Source organism: Macaca nemestrina, chromosome 7, assembly GCF_043159975.1.
Source record: "Macaca nemestrina isolate mMacNem1 chromosome 7, mMacNem.hap1, whole genome shotgun sequence".
Classification (NCBI taxonomy): domain Eukaryota; kingdom Metazoa; phylum Chordata; class Mammalia; order Primates; family Cercopithecidae; genus Macaca; species Macaca nemestrina.
Window position 1 is genome coordinate 143977215 of NC_092131.1, and position 27115 is coordinate 144004329.

At 40.9% G+C, this 27115-nt stretch overlaps 1 protein-coding gene and 1 long non-coding RNA gene across 6 annotated transcripts in view; one reads left to right on the forward strand and one right to left on the reverse strand.

The window, feature by feature from the left end:
- Positions 1-27115, reverse strand: part of LOC105489624 (aquaporin 9) — an 87890-nt gene that overhangs the window by 12963 nt on the left and 47812 nt on the right. For all 3 annotated transcript variants that reach the window (XM_071066786.1, XM_024795240.2, XM_011754596.3), the window contains 2 exons: positions 7043-7169; positions 334-471 (listed from right to left, as the gene is read on the reverse strand). In XM_071066786.1, the coding sequence (XP_070922887.1) occupies positions 334-471; positions 7043-7169 (265 nt within the window). The remainder of the gene's footprint in view (positions 1-333; positions 472-7042; positions 7170-27115) is intronic.
- LOC105489617 (uncharacterized) overlaps positions 7108-27115 on the forward strand; it is a 57542-nt gene continuing 37534 nt past the window's right edge. For all 3 annotated transcript variants that reach the window (XR_011606034.1, XR_011606036.1, XR_011606035.1), the window contains exons 1-2: positions 7108-7194; positions 9670-9864. This is a non-coding gene — a long non-coding RNA (uncharacterized lncRNA). The remainder of the gene's footprint in view (positions 7195-9669; positions 9865-27115) is intronic.

Below are 27115 nucleotides of genomic sequence, written 5' to 3' on the forward strand. Positions count from 1 at the left end.
AACACCTCCTTTCCCAGCCAAATCAGAGACAGCAGTGGGGAAGCCACTGGCCTATTGCTTATTGTATGGATGTTCATGTTGTAGTGCTGGCTTGGCACAAAGACAGGCTTCCTTTAAGTTCTGCTCCCCATTTAAGATATGACCATTTTCATCAAGAGGATTAATGAATTTGCTGGAACGGTAATGTGGCCTCATTTTCTCAAATTTAGAACTTCCAGTCACTTGTAGAATGCTTCCTGTCCTTGCTTTTTCTCACCTGTGCCTACCAACTAATTCTGACTTTCAAATTATGCCCAGCTCTTCCTAATCATAAGACTCAGGGACTTTACTCACCATAGTAAACGCCAAAGAGGGTTGCGGCCCCCACAAAGGCTCCCAAGAACTGGGCTCCCACATAAAATGGCAATTTGAACCATTTCATCCGTCCAAAGAGACACATTGCAAAAGACACAGCTGGATTGATGTGGCCACCTGCAAAGAAGGGAAGATTGGAGAAGTGAGAAGGCAGGTCAAGATGAAGAATATACAGAAAACCATCTAGAGATCTCAGGTGGAATTCAGTCTTCTAGGTAGAGAACTACTGCCTGGGAGGAGAAACAGGGGTGTGTATGCACATGAAACAGAGAGAGTGTGTGTATCTGAGCAGGGAGAGAGGGAAGACTGATCATTTTCATGGCATCCTTGGATAACTGTTCAGAATGTTTATCTTAATGAAAAGAGAGTCAGGTATAAAAAGAAACTTGATGTGCTCAAGTGGCTCTTTATTAATAGGGTTGTATCCCTCTGTTTATAAAGCAATCACCCCAAACAGATTGATGTAGCTATTAACTTCAATATCAAAAGTAAGTATGCTTATCCAATATATGTATAGGATTTAAATCTATATCTAGCAATTTCTCAGGCCATGACCAGAGGATATAAAAACAAGCTCAAAAGAGATCTATCTTTAAGGGAAAATGACCGCGGGTTGCTGAGGGTGGGGGCATAGTTGATTTTGAGGTAGTCACAGAGTTTGAGTGGCTAGTTCTCAGTTCCTCTGCATAAACAATGCATTTCTGTCCTACACAGAAATGTAGCAACCCTTTCCTGAGCCCAAGCCAAGCTCCAGCCAGAGAAATCAGCTTCCTTGACTTGCATCCAGCCATAAAATCAAATGGAGAGTTTGCTCTGTGGTTGGTCTCTAACATCTCCAGCTGGGTTTGCTAGTAACAACAAGAGCAGCATTTATCAAATACTTGCCAGATACTATTGTAGGGGTAGTAGGTGCATTTGATCCTCTTAAGAACCCAATGAGATGGGTACTACTCCAGTTAATAGATGAGAAAACTGAGGCATGGATGGAAAGGAAGTTTCTTAAGGCTACATGGTCAGTAAGTGGAAGAACCAGGATTCAAATTCAAGTTTATCTGAATTCTAGAGCCTATGTTCTCTGCTATACCACTTCCAGACCATCGTCACCGTGTTTATAAAGGCTTCTCTGCTTTTGTGGGCAGAAAAATAAATAAAGATTTTTAAAAATTGTCTGAGCATATAGGCTCACTTCCTAGTGAAAACAGATGTTCATTTGAGGAAGACAGATGACATTTTGTGTGGAGGGGGAATCAGAGACCCCACATTGAGATGTGGACTTTCAGGCTGTGGACTTAGTTGTAAACAAAGGAGAGACGATGGTGGTGACGATGATGCTGCTGATCCTACACAGAACCAAAAGGTGCACTTGTTTCTAGAAGCCTCTACCACTCCCTGTGGAGAAAGCTATGCTTTTTCCAAGTCTACAGGGCAAAGTGGACTTGCAGTGGGTGGGGGGATTCTGGCTGCTGGCTAAGCCACAAGGGTCCTTTCTTCACCTGCCCCTGCCACTCAGTGGCTACTGTGAGTGACAAAATGCCAGTGTATTGAAGCACAGATGATTTCCTAAAGCATTATAAACACTTCAACTGTTGAGTTTTCCTTTTCTTTCTTTTTTTTTTTTTTTCTGAGACGGAGTCTGGCTCTGTCGCCCAGGCTGGGGTGCAGTGGCGCGATCTCGGCTCACTGCAAGCTCCGCCTCCCGGGTTCACGCCATTCTCCTGCCTCAGCCTTCCGAGTAGCTGGGACTACAGGCGCCCGCCACCTCGCCCGGCTAGTTTTTTGTATTTTTTTAGAAGAGACGGGGTTTCACCGTGTTAGCCAGGATGGTCTCGATCTCCTGACCTCGTGATCCGCCCGTCTCGGCCTCCCAAAGTGCTGGGATTACAGGCTTGAGCCACCGCGCCCGGCCGAGTTTTCCTTTTCAACCCAGGAGAGCCACAATTCTGGAGACTAGCAGTACACCTTACCAGGGAAGGCTAGAAACAGGGGTTAGGAGGGAGGAGGGGACACACAGGGCAGTGGGAAGTTCCTCTTCTCCCAGAAGCTTGCTGCGGAGTAGCTGCCTCCAGCTGCCTGGCAGTAGCCATTGTGAAAGGAAAAGGGGCGGGGGCTAGGCGCAGTGGCTCATGCCTGTAATACCAGCACTTTGGGAGGCCGAAGTGGTTGTATCACGAGGTCAGGAGTTTGAGACCAGCCTGCCCAACGTGGTGAAACGCCGTCTCTACTAAAAATAGAAAAAATTAGGTGGGTGTGGTGGCAGGTGCCTGTATTCCCAACTACTCAGGAGGCTGAGATGGGAGAATTGCTTGAACCCAGAGGTGAAGGTTGCAGTGAGCCAAGATGGTGACACCGCACTCCAGCCTGGGCAACAAGAGCGAAATTCTGTCTCAAAAAAAAAAAATTAGCTGGGCATGGTGGCTCGCACCTGTAATCCCAGCTACTCAGGAGACAGAGGCAGGAGAATTGCTTGAACCCAGGAGATGGAAGTTGCAGTGAGCAGAGATTGTGCCACCGCACTCCAACCTGGGTGACCAAAAAAAAAAAAAAAAAAAAAAAATAGAACAAGGGGGCCGTAAGGGATCACCTCCAATCCAACTCCCTTGAGTTTCGTCTATTTCTTTGTTAAACAATTTCCTCTTCCAAAATAAAATTTCCCATAAGTATGTTTCTGTTTGTTAGCTCCTTCTAAGCATCCTGAGCCTGGAACTATTATTTACCTTGGACCTCACATGATGCAAGGCATTAGTAGGTGTTCAATATAAAAGCTGAAGAAATAGGCTGGGCGTGGTGGCTCACACTTGTAATCTCAGCACTTTGGGATGCCAAGGAGAGCGGATTACGAGGTCAAGAAATCAAGATCATCCTGGCCAGCATAGTGAAACCTTGTCTCTAATGAAAATACAAAAATTAACTGGGCGTGGTGGCACACACCTGTAGTCCCAGCTACTTGGAAGGCTGAGGCAGAAGAATAGCTTGAACCTGGGAGGCAGAGGTTGCAATGCTCTGAGATTGTGCCACTGCACTCCAGCCTGGTGACAGAGTGAGACTCCATTAAAAAAAAAAAAAAAAAAAAGGTTGAAGAAATAATCAGAGGCCTTATTTAGATAGCTCAGACTACAGAGATCTACAGAGGAAAAAAAGTTGCTTGGGGATCAAAAAGGGTATGTCTGGAAGGGTGCTTTGCAAAGCAATGAGGAAAAGGGCTGGAAAGGAGGCAGAAAGGTTCAGAAAGAGAGGTGGACAAGTGGCACCCTGATGCCTCTGGTTAGAAGCCAAGTGGCTGCTAGAAACTTCTCCCTGTAGAGATGAGTGGTCACCCCAGCTTATCACAAGGACAAAGCAGAGCAGTGTATTGGAAAGAACATGAGAACTAGAGTCAGTGTACTCAACTCTTGGCTTTGCCAAGCTTGCTGGGACAATCAAATTATTCACATAAAGGGCCTGCGGGCACAGCTGGAGCCCACAGGGCACAAGGTGAAAGTCTTAGGTGAGCAGAGGGAACCCCTTCAATGTTCTATTCTACGCAAATCCTCTCCTTCTCACCACCCATACACAATCCTGTGATCAAGATAACCCTATATTTTATTTGTTGTGAAAACAAGGCTATTTGCTTTTTCAATGAGTTTATTTTAGTCATAAAATGCTACATCAAGAGCAATTACCATTAGCCTAAATGCTTTGTGCAGGATGCTACATAATTAGGGTATTATGACCTCTGATTGACTGGATTTGACTGGAACATTCCCAGGGGAGCAGGATGCTGTAACTTCTTTACAATAAGGTGATGTTTTATATTTAAAAGGCAAATATCTGCTGACCTCACTAGTCGGCGACCACAAAATGGGATCCCATTTATATTTATGCCCAGTATAAATTGGTTACTTTTGGAATTTTCAAGCAGATCTTACAAACCAGTATGTGCCCACAAACCAGTATGTTAGCTGCAGCGACAATGAGAAAGTCACCTCACACACACAATCCTCTCCTATTCCTGCATCTGCTGAAGCTGATACTGATGCTGTTGTCCACACAGATGTCATGATGGGCCAGTGTGTTGTGCTGCATGTTCCCAAAATGTTCCCAAAGCCACCAGTTCTCAAGGAGCCTGAACTGTGCTAGATTCCAGAGATAGAATGGTAAGGACTGCCTTTCCAAGCCAATGTTACCATTTTCCAGCCAGTCTCAGACACCACTCTATTTGTATTTTAGGGTCTCATAGTTGCTCATAAACATTTTGGTCAGGTCCTGACTCTCACCCAGAAGCACAGCTTCTGCTGAAAGAAGTCCCATCAGTTTTGGCCCTTACTCTTCTAACTATAGGGACTTAACCCCAGTTTAGGGGCTACAGAAGACTTCACACCATTTCTTCACTCCTTCTTCCTGCTGGTTCTTTCCCTTTTTCCCTCCTACAGTGACTGCAGAAATCCCCAGGTATATCAATGGACACAAACAGATATGGATTGCAGTGGTGACAGGTGTTAACAACAGTGGTAGGGTCTGGGGCCAACTAATTCTAAGTATCTACTTGATGTTCAGTTGAGGGTGTTACGCAGGCCAAATACTCCAAAACCATGTCTCTACCTAAAAAACGGCTGAAAATATGGCTACATCTACATTTCCTGGTGAACGCAGTGGGAGCTTATAGGGGAAGCAGTTAAGCCTTGGCATATTTAGGGCAGTCCCCTGGTTTTGCTTGTGCCCTTCTTGGAGTTTGCCTTGAGGTAAGCAGTACAGTGCTGGGATCACAGCAAAAGCTGGACAAGAGTTTGAATGAAGACACTGTGCATGCTAGCAAATCCCATATATAGGAGTCTGGGAGGTCAAGGCTACAGTGAGCTGTAATCCCACCACCACAGTTCAGTCTGGGCAACAGAGTGGGACTCTGTCATAACCTGGACCGCCTTTGGATCTGAGTCTGGCTGTGATATGGAAAGGGTGCTAGCCCATCAATGGCCATTCCAGGTGCACAGCCCAAGGAGCTCCCAGGGAGTCTAAGCAATTGTTCTTCAGTGCTACAAAGGTAGTGTTTGGTACCAGGCCAGTCAGCTTAACTGCAGGATCCTCTGCCCAACTAACCTGCTTGTAATGCCCTTCTCATAATAGAGCATTGGAAATGCTGTGTAAGAATGGGAATGTGTTGGCTGGGTGTGGTGGCTCATCCCTGTAATCCTAGCACTTTGGGAGGCTGAGGCAAGTTGATCACTTGAGTCCAGGAGTTCAAGACCAGCCTGGGCAACATGGCAAGACATGGTCTTTACAAAAAATACAAAAATTAGCTGGCTGTAGTGGCTCGTGCCTGTAGTCCTAGCTACTCGGAAGACTGAGGTGGCCGAAGGTAGAATTGCTTGAGCCTGGGAGGTCAAGGCTGCAGTGAGCTGTAATCCCACCACCACACTTCAGCCTGGGCAACAGAATGAGACTCTGTCTTAAAAAACAAAAAATAGGCAGAGTGCAGTGGCTTACACTTGTAATCCCAGCGCTCTGGGAGGCTGAGGCAGGTGGATCACCTGAGGTCAGGAGTTCGAGACCAGCATGGCCAACATGGTGAAACCCTGTCTCTACTAAAAATACAAAATAATTAGCCAGGTGTGGTGGTGCATGCCTGTAATCCCAGCTACTCGGGAGGCTGAGGCAGGAGAATCGCTTGAATCCGGGAGGTGTAGGTTGCAGTGAGCCAAGATTGAGCCATTGTGTTCCAGCCTGAGGGAAAAAAGCGAGACTCTTTCTAAAACAAAACAAAACAAAACAAACAAACAAACAAACAAAAAATGAGGATGTGTGCTTCACTGTCACACAGATCATGTGAACCTGGGACAAATCTTCGCTCTGCCTCTTTACCAGCCGCAGGGCTTCCAGTTATTTACTGACTCCCTCTCAGTAGGGATTTCTCTGTAGAATGGAGATAGTAATACCCGCCTCAGAGTGCTGTTGTAAAGGAGAGGGAGATAAAGGCAGTCTGGCATTTAGCAGAGTGCTCAGCATGCATAGTTTCTCAGTTCACTTTCTTCTCTTATCACCAAGTCTTGACTCAATGCTCTTAGGACCCACACCAGGCTGCTGAAAGATTCTGAGTGTCTTTGGTAACCAGATCATTTCCACAGTCACTTCTAAGTCCCTAGACTGCATTAAATTATCATCATTTCATTTTGTTTCTGAGAACCATGTGAATGGCTTCTAATCAGTTTACTCCTCAGGGCAGGATTAGACTAAGACCTTATAGATCAGATCTGCATGTCCATGAAAGCACCATCCATTTTGCAAGAGACCCAGACTCTTCCTGTTTGCTATAGATAAAGGTCCAGGACTTGCCTCTGTTGGAGTGACCTTCACTGAGCTATTCACAGGGTATCTGGGAGTTGGATTCCAAATGTGGGCTAGAGCAAGTAAAAAATCCTGTTGACTGGTGGAGAATAAGATGCAGCAGCCAGACTTAGGAATGAATCCTTTATGAGCTCTAACCCCCATTTCTGTCTCTTGTTAAATGTTGCCTTTGCATAAGTTACTTACCAGTGGTTGGTGATTTTAATTTTATCTATAAAAATTTAATTTTATCTATAAAAATAGGATCCGATACACACTTTTGCAGGATTTTTAAGATATAAATAAATTAAGGTATGTGAAGCACCCAGCACTGTGCTGGCACATTGGAGTGGTTGAATTAATAGCAGCATTCATTATTTCTACTGCTTACCAGAGACACCGCCAGTCACATAAATGGCCATTGCAACTGCCATTGAAAATCCGACATTGATCGTGATGATCCCTCCAAAACTTCCCCGACTGAGAATAGCTTGGGCAACAGACCCGCATCCAAGGACCTGGAATGAGAGAGAAACTCAACAAGTAAGTGAGGATGGCTAGTGTCAGAAGTAACGGAAACTCGCAGTAGCAAGTATTTTTAAAACAAACTCGTGCATTGGGTTGCCTTGGGTTTTATACAAATCAAATTATAATGATTCAGCTATACGCAGAGAACAAAATGGTGGACCCAAGGCTGCATTTGGCTTACAGATAAATGAGTTTTGCTGTGCCTGCACAATGCTCAGATTTTGCCTACATTTATAAATCAGGAAATTTCACACAATGATCTAATTATCTGATTTTCTTTAAAATTAAATTTTTTATTTTGAGACAATTATAGACCCACATGCGTTGTAAGAAATAATGCAGGAAAGTCCCATGTACCTGTTACCTGCTGGTTCCTTTTAATCAACCAGAAGATCTGGTTATTCACAGAGAAATAATTGAGCACAGTAGCAGCTGGGGGATCCCTTTAAACAGAGCTTATGCCTTCCCAACTGGCTCATTTCACTGCCCTTCACTCATTTAGGTCACCTTCCTGGCCTCTGTAGGTATTTGAGTTTGACAGTCCTGTTCTTGTGGCTCCCAGTATAAAAGCAGGACCAGGCACACAAACCACCATACACATATCCAATAAAGGGGAAAGGCCACTTGTACTATGTATTAGGAAAAATGTCTGATATGCAAGAAAACAAAGGAAAATCTTAGGGGGATAGATTTGGCAATCAGGACCCCCTTATTCTCATGTATTTTCTCCCTGATGGGGCTATAGTTTCCTAGGGAGCAGAGGCTGCCAAACTCACTGCTTCTTATATTCCCTGTCGCACCAAGCCCAGTGCTGTGCTGATAGTAAGCATTCTGCAAACAGTTGCACAGTGAAGTGTGATAGTGAGTCTTCCACAGTCTTCAGCTGGTAGAGATATTTTGGAGAATGAAATCCACATTCAGAAAGGTTTGCAATAAATATATGATGGTACATCCAGTCAGTAGACTGCCAGTCTACTGAAAAAAATATAAGTAAAAGAAAATAGAATAAAGGAGATTCGTGTGTACCAAGGGGAAAGATCCCCAAGGTATATTATTAAAATTTTAAAAAGATACAGAGCAGTGCTAAAACATGCTGCCAATTGTATTAAATACATTACATGCATTTATTTTTATATACATGATCTCTCTCCATGAATACATAGGCAGCAGAAGTGGGGTTAGACCCGAAAGGGTTGTGGGGAGCGCATGACTGGCACAGAGGCTGGAAGAGAACTTTTCATTGTATATCCTCTCTTTTTTTAAATCCATGTGTTTTCTACTTTTTTTTTTTAAATGGGCCCCACATATTCATTGAACAATCAGTTAAAACTATTTAATCACAGTCCATTAAAGAAATACTTGGCAAAGGACGGTTCTTGGGAAAGACAGAACAGTTGCATACAATTTTGGTAGGAAAATGAGACAGCAAATGGCCACCAGCTTTCACTGTGCTGTGGTTTAAAAAGCTAGTGTGGTCCTGGAGGCATAAGTGTAGGAATTATTAGATGATTAGATGGAATCCAGTTGGGATTTTATAACTAAAGAAGAGCAATTAACTTGAGGGACGTATTATTTAGGTGCAGGAAAATAGAGCATATGAGGAAATATTTCAGAAACAAACATATTTTAGGAAAAAGAGATTAACAATGTGAAGGCTTTTTATCAGGAAGATAATAACCTACTATTGTGTCTTTTCATAAAGGATTGAAAATGGAAGAGTCTAAAACTAAAATATGAAAACTTGCACAAAGACAATTTTTTTATTGTGATGAATTAATTCTAAATAGCTCCCTCAGGAGCTATTTAGAGGAGTATAAGTTACAAACAAGAGATATTTAATACATATAGAATGATTTCTCTGACAGCAGAGAAATTACGTAGATGATGTTTTCATGTCCCTTCCAGTCCCCAGTTCTAAGATACATCCGCTTGTCTTAGCAAGCAGAGAAAAGGTGGAGAGCTTTGCACCCTACACTGAATGTTAAATACAGTTACAGCAAGAACATGTCCCCTTTCTCTTTTCAAAAAAAAAAAAAAAATCCCCTGGGTCCATTTTGTAGCCAAACAATTTCACCTAGACTTGACATTATTTTTTCCTAGAATCCTTATCTATTATAATAACTGCTGGAATTAAAACCACATTGGTGTCTCTCTTTCATTTTAATTTAAATCCAATTAAATGCTCTGGGCACAACTTCAGGCGAACTGACATTTTTGTAGTATCTCCTAAAATGAGGAATAAAACAATACTGACAGCTGAGATGACTTGATTTAGACAGCCGGGGCTAAGAAGAGACACAAAAGAGAGAGGCCAGTCCTGAGCTATTATTGCTTTCTAAATAAGCGTCTCCCCTCTTTTATGATCCTGATGTACATGCACTTGTGCGAGTCTAGAGGGGACATAAAAGCTTTAAATGGTTCAAGTGGGCCCGTGGAGGCTTCTGCCTTGTCAAATTTCACTATGATTAATCCTCTCCTCTTCCACTCTAGATGCTGAAATGGCTTTTCTTAGGAGGATAATCAATGCTGTGTGCTGCAGGAAATAGGAGGAGAGATGGAGCAATGTGGGGACTTCAGTTACCCTCATCAGAAACGCTGCTCAGAGGATTGGAGCCCAGATTTCCAGCACTGCATCTTAATTTAGAAATGTATTTGCTGTAGCCTGAAAAGCAACAAGGAAGCCAGGTAACTGCCTCCTGGTTTCTTCCTTTGCCTGCCTCCTCTTGCCTATATTCATAGCACCAGGACAGCAGATCATGGACATTCTAATGTATCATGAGCTGCTTGCTGGAAATATTGTCACCCACTCTGATTCTCTATGTGTTCAGTGTATTTTTTTCCTCCAAAAATGAGACAACTGTTTTTTATGGTATTGACAATAAAAGTTCCATCCTGATTCCCTGCTCTCACCTTCAAGAACTGCCATACCTTTCCCTTCTTAGACTCAAAAAGAGCACATTATCGTATCCACTCTGTCTTGATTTTCCTGGTCTCCCCATCTAGAAAGCATTTCTTTTTCTTTTTTTTTTTTTTTTAATTTTCGTGCCGGGGTCTGTCTCTGTCGCCCAGGCTGGAGTGCAGTGACACGATCTCGGCTCACTGCAAGCTCTGCCTCCCGGGTTCATGCCGTTCTCCTGCCTCAGTCTTCTGAGTAGCTGGGACTACAGGCGCCCGCCACCATGCCCGGATAATTTTTTATATTTTTAGTAGAGATGGGGTTTCACTGTGTTAGCCAGGATGGTCTCGATCTCCTGACTTCGTGATCCACTCGCCTCGGCCTCCCAAAGTGCTGGTATTACAGGTGTGAGCCACCACGCCAGGACTAGAGAGCATTTTTAGGTCCATCGCCCATTCAGATTTTTCTGAACAAACCTAGTGTCTCTCCTCTGACGTTCAATTGTACTGTTTATACTCTACAGTAAGTACTTAGTTACCTTCCAAGTGCCTAATCTTGATTTCCTTATCTAGAAAACAGTCTCTTGGGTTCCTTTCCATATTAACATTGTGGATATTCTAATGTATCGTGGTCTGTAATATGAGAGTCTCTTTGATTTTATTCTGTCCTCTTGCTTCCTAAGTCCACCACCCACTCCTCCTCGGCAGGCCTACAGACCTTTAAGATTTCTTCTACCTTCTTGACAGGACCTAGCACTTGCTCAATCTAGCTGCCTCTTCAAGAAGAATTAGAAAAGTCACAAAACTATAGAGGAGATGGAGGGCATGACAAATGCATGGACATAGTGAAGATCTAGTGTCCAATGACTCCTTCACTGTGTCTTCAAAGTTCCTCATTAATCTTTCATTCATGTTCTCTCAATAGCTTCACCAAGCCTTCTCTTCTCTCATCAGCACAACCCACCCAACTGCCTTTCTGCAGGTAACACCACCTTCTGGTTGACTCAGCACCTATTAATGGATGTGAAGACCAATGGTAACTCAGAATATCACACAAACTTTGTATTTCAGTTATCCAGCACTGAAGAATTCACCACCCCCAAACTTAGTGGCTTAAAATGATAACATTTATTTTGCTTATGAATCTGCAATTTGGGAGCGGTTTGGCAGGGCATCTCATCCCTGCTCTACTTGGTATTAAATGGAGTGGCTCAAAAAATGAAACATTGGAATTATTTGAAAGCTTGCTTGTTCACGCATCTCAAGGTTGATGTTGACTGTCTGCTGGTACCTTAGCTGGGGCTTACACATGGTTTCTCCGTGGGGCCTGGCCTCTTTACAATATGGTGGTTGAGTTCCAAGACTGAGCATCATATAGGCTCCAGAGACTGTGCTCTTAAATCCTGTACCATGCCATCTCTCAGTTATACCATTTTGCTGGTTCTGAACTCGATAGCACACAGAAGGCATGTGATACAGGTATTATCCCTAAAACATCCTAAATCGGTGTTCACCTAACCCATACTGGATCACCTTTAGGGATAGGGAGCTCATTACCACATTAGGCAGCTTGTTCTGTATACTTTTTATTGTTCCTGTGGTTGGAGCATCCTTCCTTACACGAAGTTGGATGCTTCTTTCCTGTAACTTCTGTCCATTAGCCCCCAGCATACTGTTGGGACCAAGGAGAATAAGCTTTTCACATACCAGGCATTGCAATAAGTGGAGGGGTATAATGCCCTCCCTGGATTCTCTCTTTGTTTGGACACTTGTCCCTTCATCTTTGATCTCTGTGTCTCCTTGGACTCCCAGTGAGTCTCACCTGGGTAAGCTCTATGTTGTCAGTGTCCCTCTTAAAACACAGAGCCCAGAAATGGACACAGTCCTCCCATATTTGTATATCACATTATGACATGGTAATTAACCTTCTGACTCATGGCTTCTATTGCCATCTGGTGCGACTCTTAGCCATGGAATATTATTTAACTGTTTACATATTTATACCTGATTTTCTCAATTTTATAAGAAGATTTTCAAGATAATATGCTGAACTCTTTTTGTCTCTGTAACAGCTTCTATTATATTGGATGTAATTGAGTAACAGATCCTGGACATTATTTCCAGGGATGACACTTGTTGGCAATGTAAATGAACATGTTATTTCTCATTCTCAGCTTGCTCATATATTAAAGGGGAATAATGATATGTGCCAGGTTTGAATCATACGGTTTTTTCATAAAGAATCAAATGAGATAACATGAATAAAGGTAATATTTAAACAACAATGGGCAACAATAAGGGTAGGATATTATTGTTTTTAGTATAAACTCAAAAATTCCAGTTTAGGGTGAATAGGTTAAGAAAATAGACCCATGAACTTAACTGCTAACTCGCTGCCTGGCAATAAAAACAGGGGAGAGAAGACATCTATAAGAGAATACATCTAGTTGAAATATTTGCTGTTTCATTCCTAGTCATGGGATTTAATTTTGGTGAGAGAGGGAAAGGAGGAAGCTGATAAGATCTTCAAGTTGTTTTGACTATTTGTGATTACTCTCCAAAGAGAGGCCATTTCATAATTGGCAGGATTTTAGTGCTTTTTGTAGGAAAGCAATGCTAGAAAATAGAAAGATAAATGCTTTTTTTTTTTTTTTTTTTTTTTTTTACTATCAGTTTCCATACATGGAAGAAGGAAAAGATTTCCATTGGAAAAGGAAGAAAGACACTTGAAAGGCAGAATTCCTACAAAACATTGATTGGTGGGAATTCCTCCAGTCATTCCCGATTACCCAGAGCAAAAATTCTGGAATTATTAATACCTGTTATTCCTTCCTTTTCTCTCCCTTGGCCACCCATAGTCCATCATTCCCATATCTTGTCATGTGCAGCCTCCAATCAGTGTCCCCACCTCCGATCTCTCCCCATCCAGAGACCATGCCAGGTGAAGCACCACACACCACCTCCCCACTGCTCAGGAAATGTCAGCCCAGAGTCCTCAGGCTGGTCCTCAGGGCTCTCCATTGCCTTACCTGATGATTCCCAGCCACCTTCCTTTCCAGTATTCTTTAGCACAGATCTGCATCAGCCAGGCTGACATCCTAGTCACTTGGAGCCCTTTGAGCTGATGACACTTGTTTTCATCTCTGCACATCTGCTATGCTGTGCCTTTCAGAAGAAACACCCTTTCCTTGCTCCTTCTCCAGCTAAACCCAATCTATTCTTAATGATGAGCTGAAATTTTGCCTTCTCTATATGACTTTCTCTGACAACAGAAGCCCTCATTGACTTCCTGTGCCTACTCTACCACGTCTGCACTTTGCCATTTTATTATATACCTGCCACCTTGTCTTGTGGTACCAATTCCCCCAAAACTATAATGTCCACCAGGAAAGTACACTTTTTTTTTCAGGTTAATTGGAGAAAGCATACAAATTTATTTAACATGTATACATGGGAAGAACCACAGAGTGATTACCCTAATTCTTTATATTCCGTGCTGAAATAATAATATTTGATGAAATATATTAAAATATCTAAACTTAAGCAAGGGCAAAACAAAAACAAAAACAAAAAAAACAAAACAATTTCCCTGCTTTCAAGTAAAAGCAGGAAAAGATAAAAAATTTAGTTTGGCCTATCCATCTGATAAGGGATTAATAACCAGAATATATAAGGAGCTGAAACAACTCAATAGCAAACAAACAAACAAACAAACAAACGAAATCCAAATAATCTGATTTTAAAAATGGGCAAGAGATCTGAGTAGTCATTTCTCAGAAGACATACAGTGACCAACAGGTATAAGAAAAAAATGCTCAAACATCATTAATCATCAGAGAAATGTGAATCAAAACCACAATGAGATAACAACTCACCCCAGTTACAACAGCTTTTATCAAAAAGACAGGGAATAATGGATATAGAGAAAGAGGAACCTTTATACACTGTTGGTGGGAATGTAAACTAGCATAGCCACTATGGAAAATAGTGAGGAGGTTCCTCAGAAAACTAAAAATAGGACCACCATATGATTCAGCAGTTTCACTACTGGGCATGTGTCCAAAAGAAATAAAATCAGTATGTTGAAGAGCTATCTGCACTCTCATGTTTACTGTAGCACTATTCACAATAGCCAAAATATGGAATCAACCTAAGTGCCCACCAACCAGATGAATGGATAAAGAAAATGTGGCATATATATGCAACAAAACATTATTCAACCATAAAGAAGAAGGAAATCCTGTCATTTGTAGCAATGTGAATGGAACTGGAGTCATTATGTTAAGTGAAATAAGCCAGGCATAGAAAGACAGACATCACATGTTCTCACTTTTATGTGAGAGCTAGAAAAGTGGGTCTCATGAAGACAGAGAGTAGATGGGGTGGTTACTAGAGGTCAAGAAACGGCAGAGGAATGAAGAAAGGTTGATTAATAGGTAAAAATATACAGTTTGATAGAAGAAATAAGACCTAGTGCTTGACAGATCAGTAACATGACTGTAGTTAACAATAATCTATTGTATATTTCAAAGTTGCCAGAAGAAAATAATTTGAATATTTCTAGCAGAATGAAAAGACAAATATTTAAGGCAACGGATCACCCAATCACACTGATTTGATTTTTTATACATTATATGAATTAAAATGTCCCATGTACCCCCAAAATATGCACATGTTATGTATGAATAAAAAAAAGCAGGATACAAAACTATGCTGAATAATCATCCTTTAAACAATGTGGAAATGATAAATAAACAGGAATCTTAAAAAACCCAACTTAATTTGGGGGTATGATATGAAATGTGAAAAGTAGGAGGTGTAATTTCTAAGAAATATCAAGTGGGACTGCTGGGCAGTTCCCAACTGAGCCATGACCCCTATGACAAGCTGTTTATTGGACACAATGTAAAAGCTGACGTGGTGAAGTGGTTATCACAAGCTGAAATGCTGGGGACAGAGAGGGAATAATCAACCCACAGGTTTTATTGCACGTAACCCTTCTCAAATCTCTTGTATATTTATTACATCCTTTAAAGTGTAAAACAAGATCGTCCTAGCAGAATACATGGTGCATAACAGACACTCAATAAATATTTGTTCAGTGAGTATGTAAGAACTGAGTCCTTTCAGAAAAGCAGTAGTTAATGAAGTTTAGGAACTCCTTAGTGAAGTGTTTGTGAATGCATGCAACCTGGGGCCAGGGACCACCATGGAACCCTAGAATTACCGCAAGAGATCTTTGATTCCTTGTGTGTATCAAACATCGTCCAAAAATTGAAAAAATAACATGTCTTCTATCTACCTTTTGTGATCTTGTATTTTCAGAATTAATGAATACCAAAAGAATGTTGTAGTGTACAGAGTTCTTGAAAATTTGTGAAGTTAAAAAGATCTCCTTGGGAAAGATTGTCATGGGCTTTGAAATAAATAGTGTATAAAAAGTTTACCATCTTGACTCATCTGTTTAGGGTAGTGTGTATAAAGGAATACTAGCTACCCTCTATTTAGTTCATTCTTTGTGCCAGGTTGCATGCTAAGTGCTTTACTTGTATTCCTTTATCACTATCCCATTATTAACTTAACAGTTATAACATTCTGGGAGGTAAGGAGTATTATCTCCATCTCATGGACGAGCAAATTGAGGCTGAGAAAGATCAAAGCCACTTGCCTAATTTTACATCATTGTAAGGAGACAGAACCAGGATTTGATCACAGGTCTGTCTTAGTCAGAGGCCTGAACTTTTAGCCATCACACACTGGATGGAACAAGTGGTCATCAGATGCAACTGATGTCCCCAGGAATCCATGGATATCTTCAGGGAGGATACTGGGTTTTCCACAGGATGTGGAATGGGGGCATCAGTTTTTCTGTCTGCATGTTGAAAGCAAAGGGCTGTCTGGGAAGGTGAGGACTTGAAGACCCCAGGTAGCAGCCATCTGTTCCCAATCTATCTAGTATAAATGGCCTCACTGTAAACCAGATGTGTCAGTCCAAAGAGAAAGGACTGAGGCCGAAGTTATTTGTCTCCTTATAGTTCCTGGTCTTTGCCAGGACAAGTGCTTTTCTGGTAACAATAAGTATGGTCACCCTAGTTCAGAAAATATACAACACTCGCGCTTTGTCATCAAAGCATCTCAGAGACCTAGAAAAGAAAATCTTTCAGCTCCAATTTCCCTTCTTTCTCAGAGATGACTGAGATATTTTGGTGATTACCTCCAGCTTTTTCAATTTATGCAAAATCGATTTTCTTGATTTCTGTTCACTTGATTTCTAGCTCCGCTTGCACAGACAACTTCCGTTAGATGATCAAGCGCCCACCAGTAGAAAACTAGAGTGAAAGGTACAGTTAAACCCTTTGCTCTCTTGTTCTCTCTCACACTCTCCTCTCCTCATAGTGTCTTCCAATTTTGTGGTTATCAAGACACACTCCCCCCTAATGCTGAGCAAATATGCCTAATACTGAAAGTGAGTATGGACCTAGAAGGGGCATTTTCCACACGGATGAGCCACGCCCAACAGCCACATGGATTTCTGTGGCACTGGTCAGCATTTGGGGCACTTACAAGGGAGTTGAACAATTCCCCCTACTCCCACCTGCCCCCTTTATTACATTTTATTTAGCTAAAGTCAAACAAGTAACCCAGGTGGACATTCTAAAATGCCCCAATACCTCCAAGTCTCACCCAGCTGGAATGTGTTCATTATTGTTCTTTCAAAGACTTTTCTGGGAAGCAGATCCAGTGGTGCCAGTTCAGGGCACATTTGCTCCGTGCTATGTGGACAGCAGCAACGTGACCCAGGAACATGAGTTCTGTGTGACTGCTTTACCTTTTACCCTGCGGCAGGTCTTCTTGGATATAGGAAAGGAACACATTTAAATTATTAAACAAAAATACTCTCCAGTAATTTGTCATTACATGATGCAAATATTTATAAAAACAGAAGCATTAAAAGAGCTTATTTGTGGCAACACGTATTTTAAATCAACTGATTTGTATGTATATATGCACACGTGTGTGTGTTTGTACGCATGTATATATGTGATATGTATATTCTCATGTAGTCCCCTTTAGGCGGAGGAAAGCGCTCCTTTTTCCATCTAAAGAAACCTTTGGACAAAGAAATTAAGGAATTTTCCTGAGGACAGATGTAGGGTAAGCGCACCTGATAGCAATAACGTAAGCCTACCCTTAGACTGACCCTGTATGGCAGATGCACCTGAATGTTCTGAGCTAGGGAATCTGGAAGTGGCCAACCCAGAGATGCATTCCCTATCTATGATAAACATCTGAACCCTGGCCAGTTCTGTGCAACATGGGCCATACAAGGGATTGAGGCCCTGAGTTTTGAGTTACATGAAGCCTGACAGGTGAAAGTCATTAAGAGGAGGGTATTAAGGGGAAATACTATATAAACTGCATGCTGTTTACAGGGGATTGCAGTTTTCCTGCCCAGTCTGCGGTCCCTGGGCCATGAGGTTACGTCCATGTTGATGAGGAGTTTCTTGGCTGAAATGCGCTATGTTCGATGAACGATTTAATGTACTATGTAATGTTAAGGATTTTTAGTATGGGTTGATATTCGTGTTGACTAGTTTGAGTTATACGGTTGATATGGTGAATGTGTTATAGTTGATTCGGGGATTGTTAATTCGTGGTTATATATTCTTGACGTACTTTGATGTGTTAATGTACTATATATGGTTAAACAATTATAGTACAATATATTATTCATGGGATTAACAGTAATGCACAAAGTACCTAAAAGCACTTACGTATTAGTTCGTTAATACTGACATAGTGGTTAAAGTGTGTGCTGAAAAAAGTACAGGGAATAGTTTAATTAGAATTTCAGCTTGGGTGTTGACGGTGAAGCAGAAATGCTTCTTCCCTGAGTTGTCCAGAGGAGGGAATTCTCCATTTCTGGTTTACAAGACCAGAGTATTGAGTTATACTACAAGGGCAGTTTCATTTGAGTAATTTGTTTTCAATTAGGGCCGTAATTGGTATAAGGTAAGGATAGTCGAGATGTGCATAATGGATGCTGTTTGTCTGATGACAATAAAAGGGTAGTTGGCTGGCTGCCCTCTGATTCATGTGAGTGTGAGACTAGTGGACAGAATACTATGCTTTGCTGTTTAGACATGTGAGGTATAGGAATAACTGCTAGAATAAGAATGGAAAATATAAGGGCCAGTACACCTCCTAGTTTATTAGGGATGGATCATAAGATTGCATATGCAAATAAAAAGTATCACTCTGGTTTAATGTGGGGTGAGGTATTGCGGGAGTTGGCTAAAGTGTAATTATCTGGGTCGCTTAGGAGATCAGGTGAAAATAGCACTAGAATTATTAGGAAGAGGAGGAGGAGAATTAGGCCTAGAATATCTTTGATTGTGTAGTAAGGGTGGAAAGTGATTTTGTCAGGGTCTGATGAGATCCCTGAAGGGTTATTAGTTCCTGTTTCATGTAAGAACAAAAGGTGAACAGCCGCTAAAGTTGCAATGATGAAAGGTAAGATAAAATGGAAGGCAAAAAATTGTGTAAGGGTGGCTTTGTCTACGGAAAATCCACCTCAGATTCACTGTATAAGGTCAGTTCCAATATATGGAATGGCTGATAGTAGGTTTGTAATTACTCAGAATAGGTTTGTAAGAACTAAGAATATTTGGCCTCATGGGAGTATGTAACCTATAAATGCTATTGCTATTGTCGTGAATAGCAGGATAATACCAATATTTCAGGTTTCTAGAAATATAAATAACGCATAGTATAAGCCTTGGCCAACATGTAGGAAGAGGCAGATGAAAAATATTGAAGCGCCGTTAGCATGAAGATAGCGAATTATTCAGCCTTAGTTTACATCTTGGCTGATATTGGAGATTGAAGAGAAGGCAGTTGAGGGATCTGATGTGCAGTGTATGGCCAGAAATAATCCTGTGGCGATTTGCAGAATTAAGCAGGCACCAATAAGTGAGCCAAAGTTTCCTCATGTAGAAATGTTGGATGGTGTGGGCAGATCAATGAATGAATGATTAATAATTTTTATTAGCAGGTGTGTTTTGCGTATTTTGGTCATTAGTGTTCTTACAGTTGAAATACAATGATGGTTTTTCATACCATTAGTCATGGTTGTAGTCCATGTAGGAATAATGGCTTATGCTTTATTTTTATTAAGTATTCTTTTGGTTATAGGGTTTGCAGGTTTTTCTTTGAAACTGTCTCCTGTTTATGGGGACCTATGGTTAATTATTAGTGGTGCTGTGGGTTGTGGTATTGTGTTGAATTTTGGTGAGACTTTCGTGGGGTTAATCGTCTTCTTAATTTATTTGGGTGATATAATGGTTGTTTTTGGTTATGCTGTGGCAGTGGTTGTTGAGGAATATCCTGAAATATGAAGGTCAGGTATTGACATTTGAGGGGCTTTATTATTAGGATTATTAATAGAGTTGGTGTTGATTTGGTGAATGGCTGAGTATGATGGGATGGTCATTACAATTAATTTAATAGCGTAGGGAGTTGCATAACTTTTGAGGATGAGGGTGGTTTGTGTGAGGATTCTGTGGGTGCGGCTGCTTTATAAAGTTATGGGTATTGGTGGTAGTTGCTGGTTGAACGTTATTTGTTAGTATTTATGTTGCACTTGAAGTTACTCGGGGTGATGATTAGATAATTAAGATTAGAGTTAGAAGAGGTAAAATAAAAAAAGGAGAGGAAATAGAGTTTCATTAGGCCTTTTGGGGCAGATACAGTAATGGAGGCTGATATCTGAGGTTGTGAAATGGTTTTTGGTATGGACTTTCCTAATCAAATATTTTGGCTTGTAAATAGGCTTGAGTGAGTGGGGGGGCTGTACGGTGGATTGTGGCTGAGTAAAAACCTAGTATATTGGAGAAGTTAAATGTCTGTAATGGATATTTTAGCTTAAGGTTATTCGTTATAAAATTTAGTTCTATTGCTCGTAGGAGGCCTAAGGTAGTCACACCTAGGGCTGTGAGATTTAGGTGAAGTGGCATAGTTGTTTAGGGGGATGAAGTGGGAACAATATTATCGGTAATGAGGAATCCAGCGAAGACACTGCTAATTATTAGGCGCTTAATTGGGTTAATTAGGAAAGGGTTACTTTTATTAATAATAATCAGAGTTGTGAAGCTAGGTTGTCCTATCAGAGGGAAGAAAATAATTTGAGTACTATAGACCGCTGTTAGGGAGGTTGCACTAACAGTAATAGAAAGGGCTCAGGCATTGGTGTATGACGTGTTTGCCGTTTCAATAACGAGGTCTTCAGATTAAAAACCCGTGAGGAAAGGCATACCTGTAGTGCAAGGCTGCCAATGATAAGGGAGGAGGAAGTGAGGAGTAGAGTTTTGAATAGTCCTCCTATTTTTCAGATGTCTTGTTCATCACTGAGATTATGGATGATGGATCCTGAACATATGTAGCTTTTAAAAAGACGTGGGTGCGGATATAAAGAAATGCTAGGTGTGATTGATTAATACCAATTGTGACTATTATAAGGCTTAGTTGGCTTGAGGTGGAGAATGCTATAATTTTTTTTTTGTGGATGTCATTTTGTGTTAGAGCACAGATTGCTGTAAATAAGATGGTCATGTCTCTACACATAATGTAAAGGTTTTGATTCATAGATTATTTTCTATTAAAGGGTAGAAGCAGATAAGTAGAAAAACTGCTACAACTGTAGGGCTAGAGTGAAATAGGGCTAAAACTGGGGTTGGGCCTTCTATAGCAGAAGGAAGTCAGGGATGAAGGCCAAATTGAGCTGTCTTGCCTGCTGCTGCTAGGAGAACACTAATTAGTGGAAAGGAATTGGGGGTAAGATTTAGAAGAAATATTTGATGAAGCTCTCATGTGTTGGAAAATAAGAGGAATCATGCTATAGCTAAAATGAAGCCAATATCGTCAATCGTTTATACAGGACTGTTTGGAGGGCTGCTGTACTGGCATCTGCTCGGCCGTATCATCAGCCAATTAGTGAAAAAGACATAATTCCCACACCTTCTCATCCGATAAAAAGTTGGAAGAGGTTCTTGGCGGTAACTAGAATTAATATTGTGGTGAGGAAAATGAGTAAATATTTGAAAAATTGATTGATATTAGGGTCTGAGTTTATATATTATATTGAGAACTCTATGATAGATCAGGTAACAAATAGTGCTACTGGGATAAATATTGTGGAAAAGTAGTTTGAAGCTTAGTGAGAGTTGAAGAGTTTGGATTGTTATTCAATGTCAGTTTGAGATAATTATTTCTTGATCTATGAATATGTATATTGTTGCGGGGATGAGGCTGCTAATAAAGACACATGCGATAGATATTTTTACATACTATAGATATCAATCTTTCTTGCAGGGGTTGGCTAAGGTAGTAATAACTGGTAAGATTAAGGGAATTAGTGTTTTTATAATAGGGTATAATACATGTTTATTACTTTTACTTGGAGTTGCACCAATATTTTTCGTTCCTAAGACCAATGAATAGCTCTTATCCTTTAAAAGTTGAGAAAGCCATGTTATTAGGGATGGGAGCATGAGTTAGCAGTTCTTGCATACTTTCTCGGTAGATAAGAAGTTGCAGGCTTCTATTATTAGATCCACAATCTAATGTTTTGGTTAAACTGTACTTACAGTATGCAAACCCCATAATCATCTTAGGGTTTAAGGATAATAGAAAGATAGTTGCAAGGTATACAAGTGTTAATGTATTTTCTTGTGTGAATAAGGGTTTAATACTGTTAATGTAATATACAAGTGTCCCTCGTTGTGTTGTGATTAGTATGTGTAGGGAGTAAAGATCTGTAATTAGTATATTAAGTCCTATAAGCATAATGGTGATGTTTGATCAATAGAATAAAGCCATAGTGATGAAGAGTTCTCCTATTAAATTGATAGTAGGGGGAAAGGCAAGGTTAGTAAGACTTGCTAAAAGTCATCAAGAGGCTATTAGTGGAAGCAGTGTTTGAAGGCCTCAGATACGTAATATAATTCAGCTATGGACTCGCTCGTAGATCAAATTTGCTAGGCAGAATAGTAAAGATGAAGTGACTCCATGGGCAATTATAAGGATGACTACACCTGTAAAGCTTCAAGGAGTTCGAATGAGAATAGCCATAACAACAAGTGTGATATAGCTTACGGAGGAATATGCGATAAGTGATTTTAAGTCTGTTTGTCGTAGGCAATTAGAGCTTGTCATAACTATTTCCCATAAGGATAGTATGAGGAAGGGGTAGGCTATATATTCTGTTATGGGGTTGAGGATAAGGGTAAGCCATATAATACCATAGCCACCTAGCTTTAGGAGTACCTCTGCAAGTACTATTGAGCTAGCAATAGGGGCTTCCACATGGGCTTTGAGGAGTTAGAGGTAAAGTCCATATAGAGGTATTTTTACTATAAAAGTCATAATACATGCTAGTCCTATAAGATTATTAGATCAGGAAGTTAATAGTTCTTGGGTGGTAAATATTATTATTATTATTATGTTTAGTGAACCCAAGGTATTTTGAGTATGGGCAAGTGTGATAAGTAGGGGAAGAGAACTATTATAGAGTTTTTTCCGGGGGGGGGGTCACTCATTGGAAAGGTGATGTTGACTTGCTAGAATTATAAGAGGTAGTAGTCAGGTTGTTAAGATTAGAAGGGGCAATGTTGGTGGGTCAGAGGAGAAAGTTAGTGAGAAGTTAGATGAATTATCATTTAATTGGGTAAGATATAGCAGAGTAATGAGGCTGCTGAATAGGCTGTGGATAGTTATGTTTATTTAGATTATAGAGTTATTACAGAGTCATGTTATTGGTAACAGTATAATTGTTGGAATAGTAACTTCTGGCATTGAAGTAAATTTAGATTTTGTACATATTCTAGGCTGTATGTGTTGGAGATTGAAACTAGTAAGGCAAGGCACACTGCGGCTTCGCAGGCAGCAAATACTAGGAGGATAATGGGTATTACGGAAGCTAGAGTGAAATGTATGTTTAAAGTTAGAGTAATTATAATGAATATCGATAATACTATACCTTCTAGGAATAATAGGGATGATGTTAAGTGGAATCGATAAACTAATATTCCCAGCAGTGCTATGGTGTATGCTAATATAATATTGATATAAATAAAGGGCATTTGGTAAATATGGTCTATCGTAATCTAATGTGTCGAAATCATTTATTTTAACTTAAACTATCTACCAATTCAATTCAGTCAAATCCTTTTTGGGTTCATTCATAAGTCAAGCCTAGGATTAAAATGCTAATTAGTATAAGGGCTGTGCTGATTATTAGTGTCAGGTTGTTTGTTTGAAGGGCTCATGGCAGGGGCAGTAGTAGAGCAATTTCTAAGCTGAGCAGGAGAAATGTGGTGACCACTAGGAAGAATTTTATGGAGAAGGGGAGGTGGCCAGAGGTTAATGAGTCAAATCCGAATTCATAAGGACTGGATTTTTCTATATAAATATTAAGTTGTAGGAGTCAAAATGTAATTGCTATTAGTAATAGGGCCAGTAAGGTGTCGGTTACTAGGGCTAGGGTCAGGCTAATTACTCTTTTTCGAATATTATTGAAGCTTATTGATTGGAAGTCAATGGTAATGCTTATACTGAAAGAGTAGGATCCTCTTCAGTAGATAGAGACATATGAGAATAGCCATACCACATCTATGAAGTGTCAATATCAGGCAGCAGCTTCAAAGCCAAAGTGGTGGTTAGATGTAAAGTGAAATTTTGATTGGCAAAGGAGGCAGATAGTGAGAATGTTGACCCAATACTGACATGAAGTCCATGAAAGCCTGTGGCTATAAAGAATGTTGAGCCATAAATTCCATCGGAGACAGTAAAAGGGGTCTTGAAATATTCTGAAACTTGTAGGAGGGTGAAGTATATGCCCAAGGTAATTGCGATGGCAACTACTTTCCATCAGGCTGTGGTAAGCTCAAGTAATTGAAACTCCTGATGCAAGAATGGGGTAAGGCCACAGTGGAGAGGGTCTGAATGGCAAATGCCCCTCTGAGACAGCATACGCTATCCATTTCCCCGCAACCCCACTATGCCCACATCACTCATATGTGTTGCCTGTTCCATCTCACTTAGCTTTGGAGCTGTTGACTCCTGTCTTAAGGTCTGGGAAGATGAAACCGTTAAGCTTTTGGTGTCAGCGATTTCCTGGCCTTGCAGATACCATGGTGATAACACGCCTGGGTTGGGATGCAGTCCTAGCTCCTGAAGAAAGAATCTGTGGCTACCATCAAAGGAAGGGCTGCCTATAGGCAAAACTTTGTCTAAGGTGGTGGCCATACTGTTTCCAAAAAACGCAATCCCCATTCTTGAGAAGGGAGTCACTTTAGGGCTTACCAGAGGCTTCCCTGCTCCTATAAGTTTGTAACTGGAGAGGAAGGAGAATCCATGGCAATCTGTCAGCACAGCATTCTCTGCAAACCTTGGCCCTCCAGCCTGTGCTGTAGGTGTGTGTTAGAGAAGTACCCCATCCGTCCTACTCCACCTGTTTATTCCCACCTATTCAGCTTATGTGACTATAGCCTTTTGAACATATGAAGATAATAATAATACCAATAACAACTAATCTATATTGAATGATTTTTGTGAGTTAAGCACTTTCCATGCATTAGCCCATCAGTCCTCACAATGACCTATGAGTCAGGCCCTCTTCCTGTCTCCATTTTACAAACTAGGAAACCAAAGCTTAGAGAGGTTAAAACAATTGCTCTCACATTCTCCTAAGTGGTAAGTGCTCGGGCCAAGGTTTGACTGATTTTGACCAGCAATGGGTGAAAGAGGAAACATTCACATGGCATTTGAGCCATGGTGAGGCGCTCTCACGCACTTTACTTCTGTGAGTCCTTCCAATACTTCATCCCCAGTTAAAAACTGAAAGTTTGAGTGACTTGATACAAGACGTATTGCGAATAGGTGACAATTTCCGAATCTGGAGCCAGATTCTTTCATTCCCATCCCAGTGTTCCTCCTGTGACAACTGCTGCTGCCTCTGTGGGTCAGCCTGTTTCCTTTATTAGCACAGAGTACAGATTTATGCACAGCTTTCCCGTCAGTTTTCCAATTGCAAAATAAAACTTTCTCAGTCATAACAAAAATAGTCACAAAGAACCAAGACTGAAACCTGGATCTTCTGGCTAAAAATAAAGTATGTGGTGGCATGCAGCCTGAGAGAATATCAGGATAAGATCAATCACCCAAGAACCAGCTGTACTTGAAAAGAGACGATATTAGGGCAGGCTCATAAAAACAGAGGAATCTGCAATTTGAGAGCCAGGTGAATGGGAACATGGCCAGCCTCAGTGCTCTCCAAGCAGAAAAAAGTACCAAGAACCAACTCAAAGCTCAGAAAGGAGAGGTGATTGAACTCCACTATCTCTACTGGGCTGAAAAGAACAATGCTCTCCTTTTCTGACCCCGCCAGGCATTCACATCGCTCAACTCATCCCAAATGCTGACCTGGATGGGAACTTGATCACCATCCCAAGGGCCAGAATAAGAAACGAATGAAGCATTTATTAATTAAGTTGTGTGTGTTTGCATTAGGATAACTGTGACTCTGAGTGGGCTGTGTGTGAGTGGGGGTTGCTGAGGACAGTTCTCCCTGTACCCACAGGGCCCAAGGCCGCCTCCTATCACTCTCAACCTTGGAGATCTCTGCAGACGGAGGAGTTCTGAGGACTGATATGTTTCCAGGGTCTGCAAATCTCAAAGTATGTTTCACAGATCATTAGTCCCATGAGATGCTCCTCAAAAAAGGGGTTTGTGGTTAAGTAAAGAAGACAACTTTACATTCTGTTCCCCTCTTAGAGATTTATAGAGAACATTAAAGGCTCTGATAATTCCTGCAGTTCAGAAAACTGCTTATTTTTGTTTAACCCAGTGTTTCCCAAGCATATTTGGGAAGGACCACATATTTTCTTTCACTTAATTCTTATTTGCATCTTTTGGAACTAGTGTTTTTCAGAACAGATTTTGAGCAACTCCCTAAAAAAATGCTTTGAAAAGGCATACTCTACTGGGTGAACTCTCTCATGGGGAGGAAGAGGGTGAAGAAAATACACATGAATATGTACAATTTTTAAAATTTCAAAAGGGTATACAATAGAATATAAGAAATGTGTTTCCTTCCCACCCCAGATTTTAAATATTATTCTCCACAGGTAACTAATATCAATACTTTCTGGTATGTTGTCAAAAAGATGTGCATGTGCCTGTGTGTGTGTGTGTGTGTGTGTGTGTGTATGTATGTGTGTGTGTGTTTATACAGGTGAGGGTATTTAACACATACCATTTCTGCCTGCTTTTTCTACTTGAATAGCTTCGAGTATTTTCATATTAGCATGTAAACCTTCTATTTAATGGCAAAATAGGAGTCTTGCATAGATGCACCCCCATTTCTTTAACCAATCACCTGTTGATAGAAGCATAAGGTTTTTGGGAGGTATTCTCATAAGAAAGCTTGAGTTTCCAGACAGACTCTAAGGCATATATGTTGAGAAGGGACTAAGCCCTCAAGTCCTTTATGGTCTTGACTGACTGTTCCAGGTTTATATCTTAGCATAATCAGCCAAGCTACCAAGATGGAGAAAAGGGCAGGGGGCAGGGCAGGCACACTTTGCTGGCATAGTTTCTCTTAAATCATTTGCTTTGCTTAGAAGTTTCAGTGAACTCAGCAATCCTTCCCCAGACATGAAATTAGGTGCCTGCTGGAGGTATAGTGGGCACCTAATTTCTTCACGGCTGAACTGCCTCAGCCATTTGAACCATCTGTGGGTTGTTAGGTCACTTTCAGAGGGCTGATGAGTAAAGAAGGGCCAACTTCTGCTCTCATTACCATGTTTTGCTTTCTTGTCAAGTAATGAGAACATGTTGCAATGGGCTTTGTCACTAAAGAAAAACTAACCAAACCCACTTCTGGAAAGTAGAAAAAAAAATACTTCCCCTTTGAAAGTCAATGAAAACAGTGAGTTTTCTGGGTAAAATTAAAAATCACAATCAGAAGCAGAATCCTGTTTGG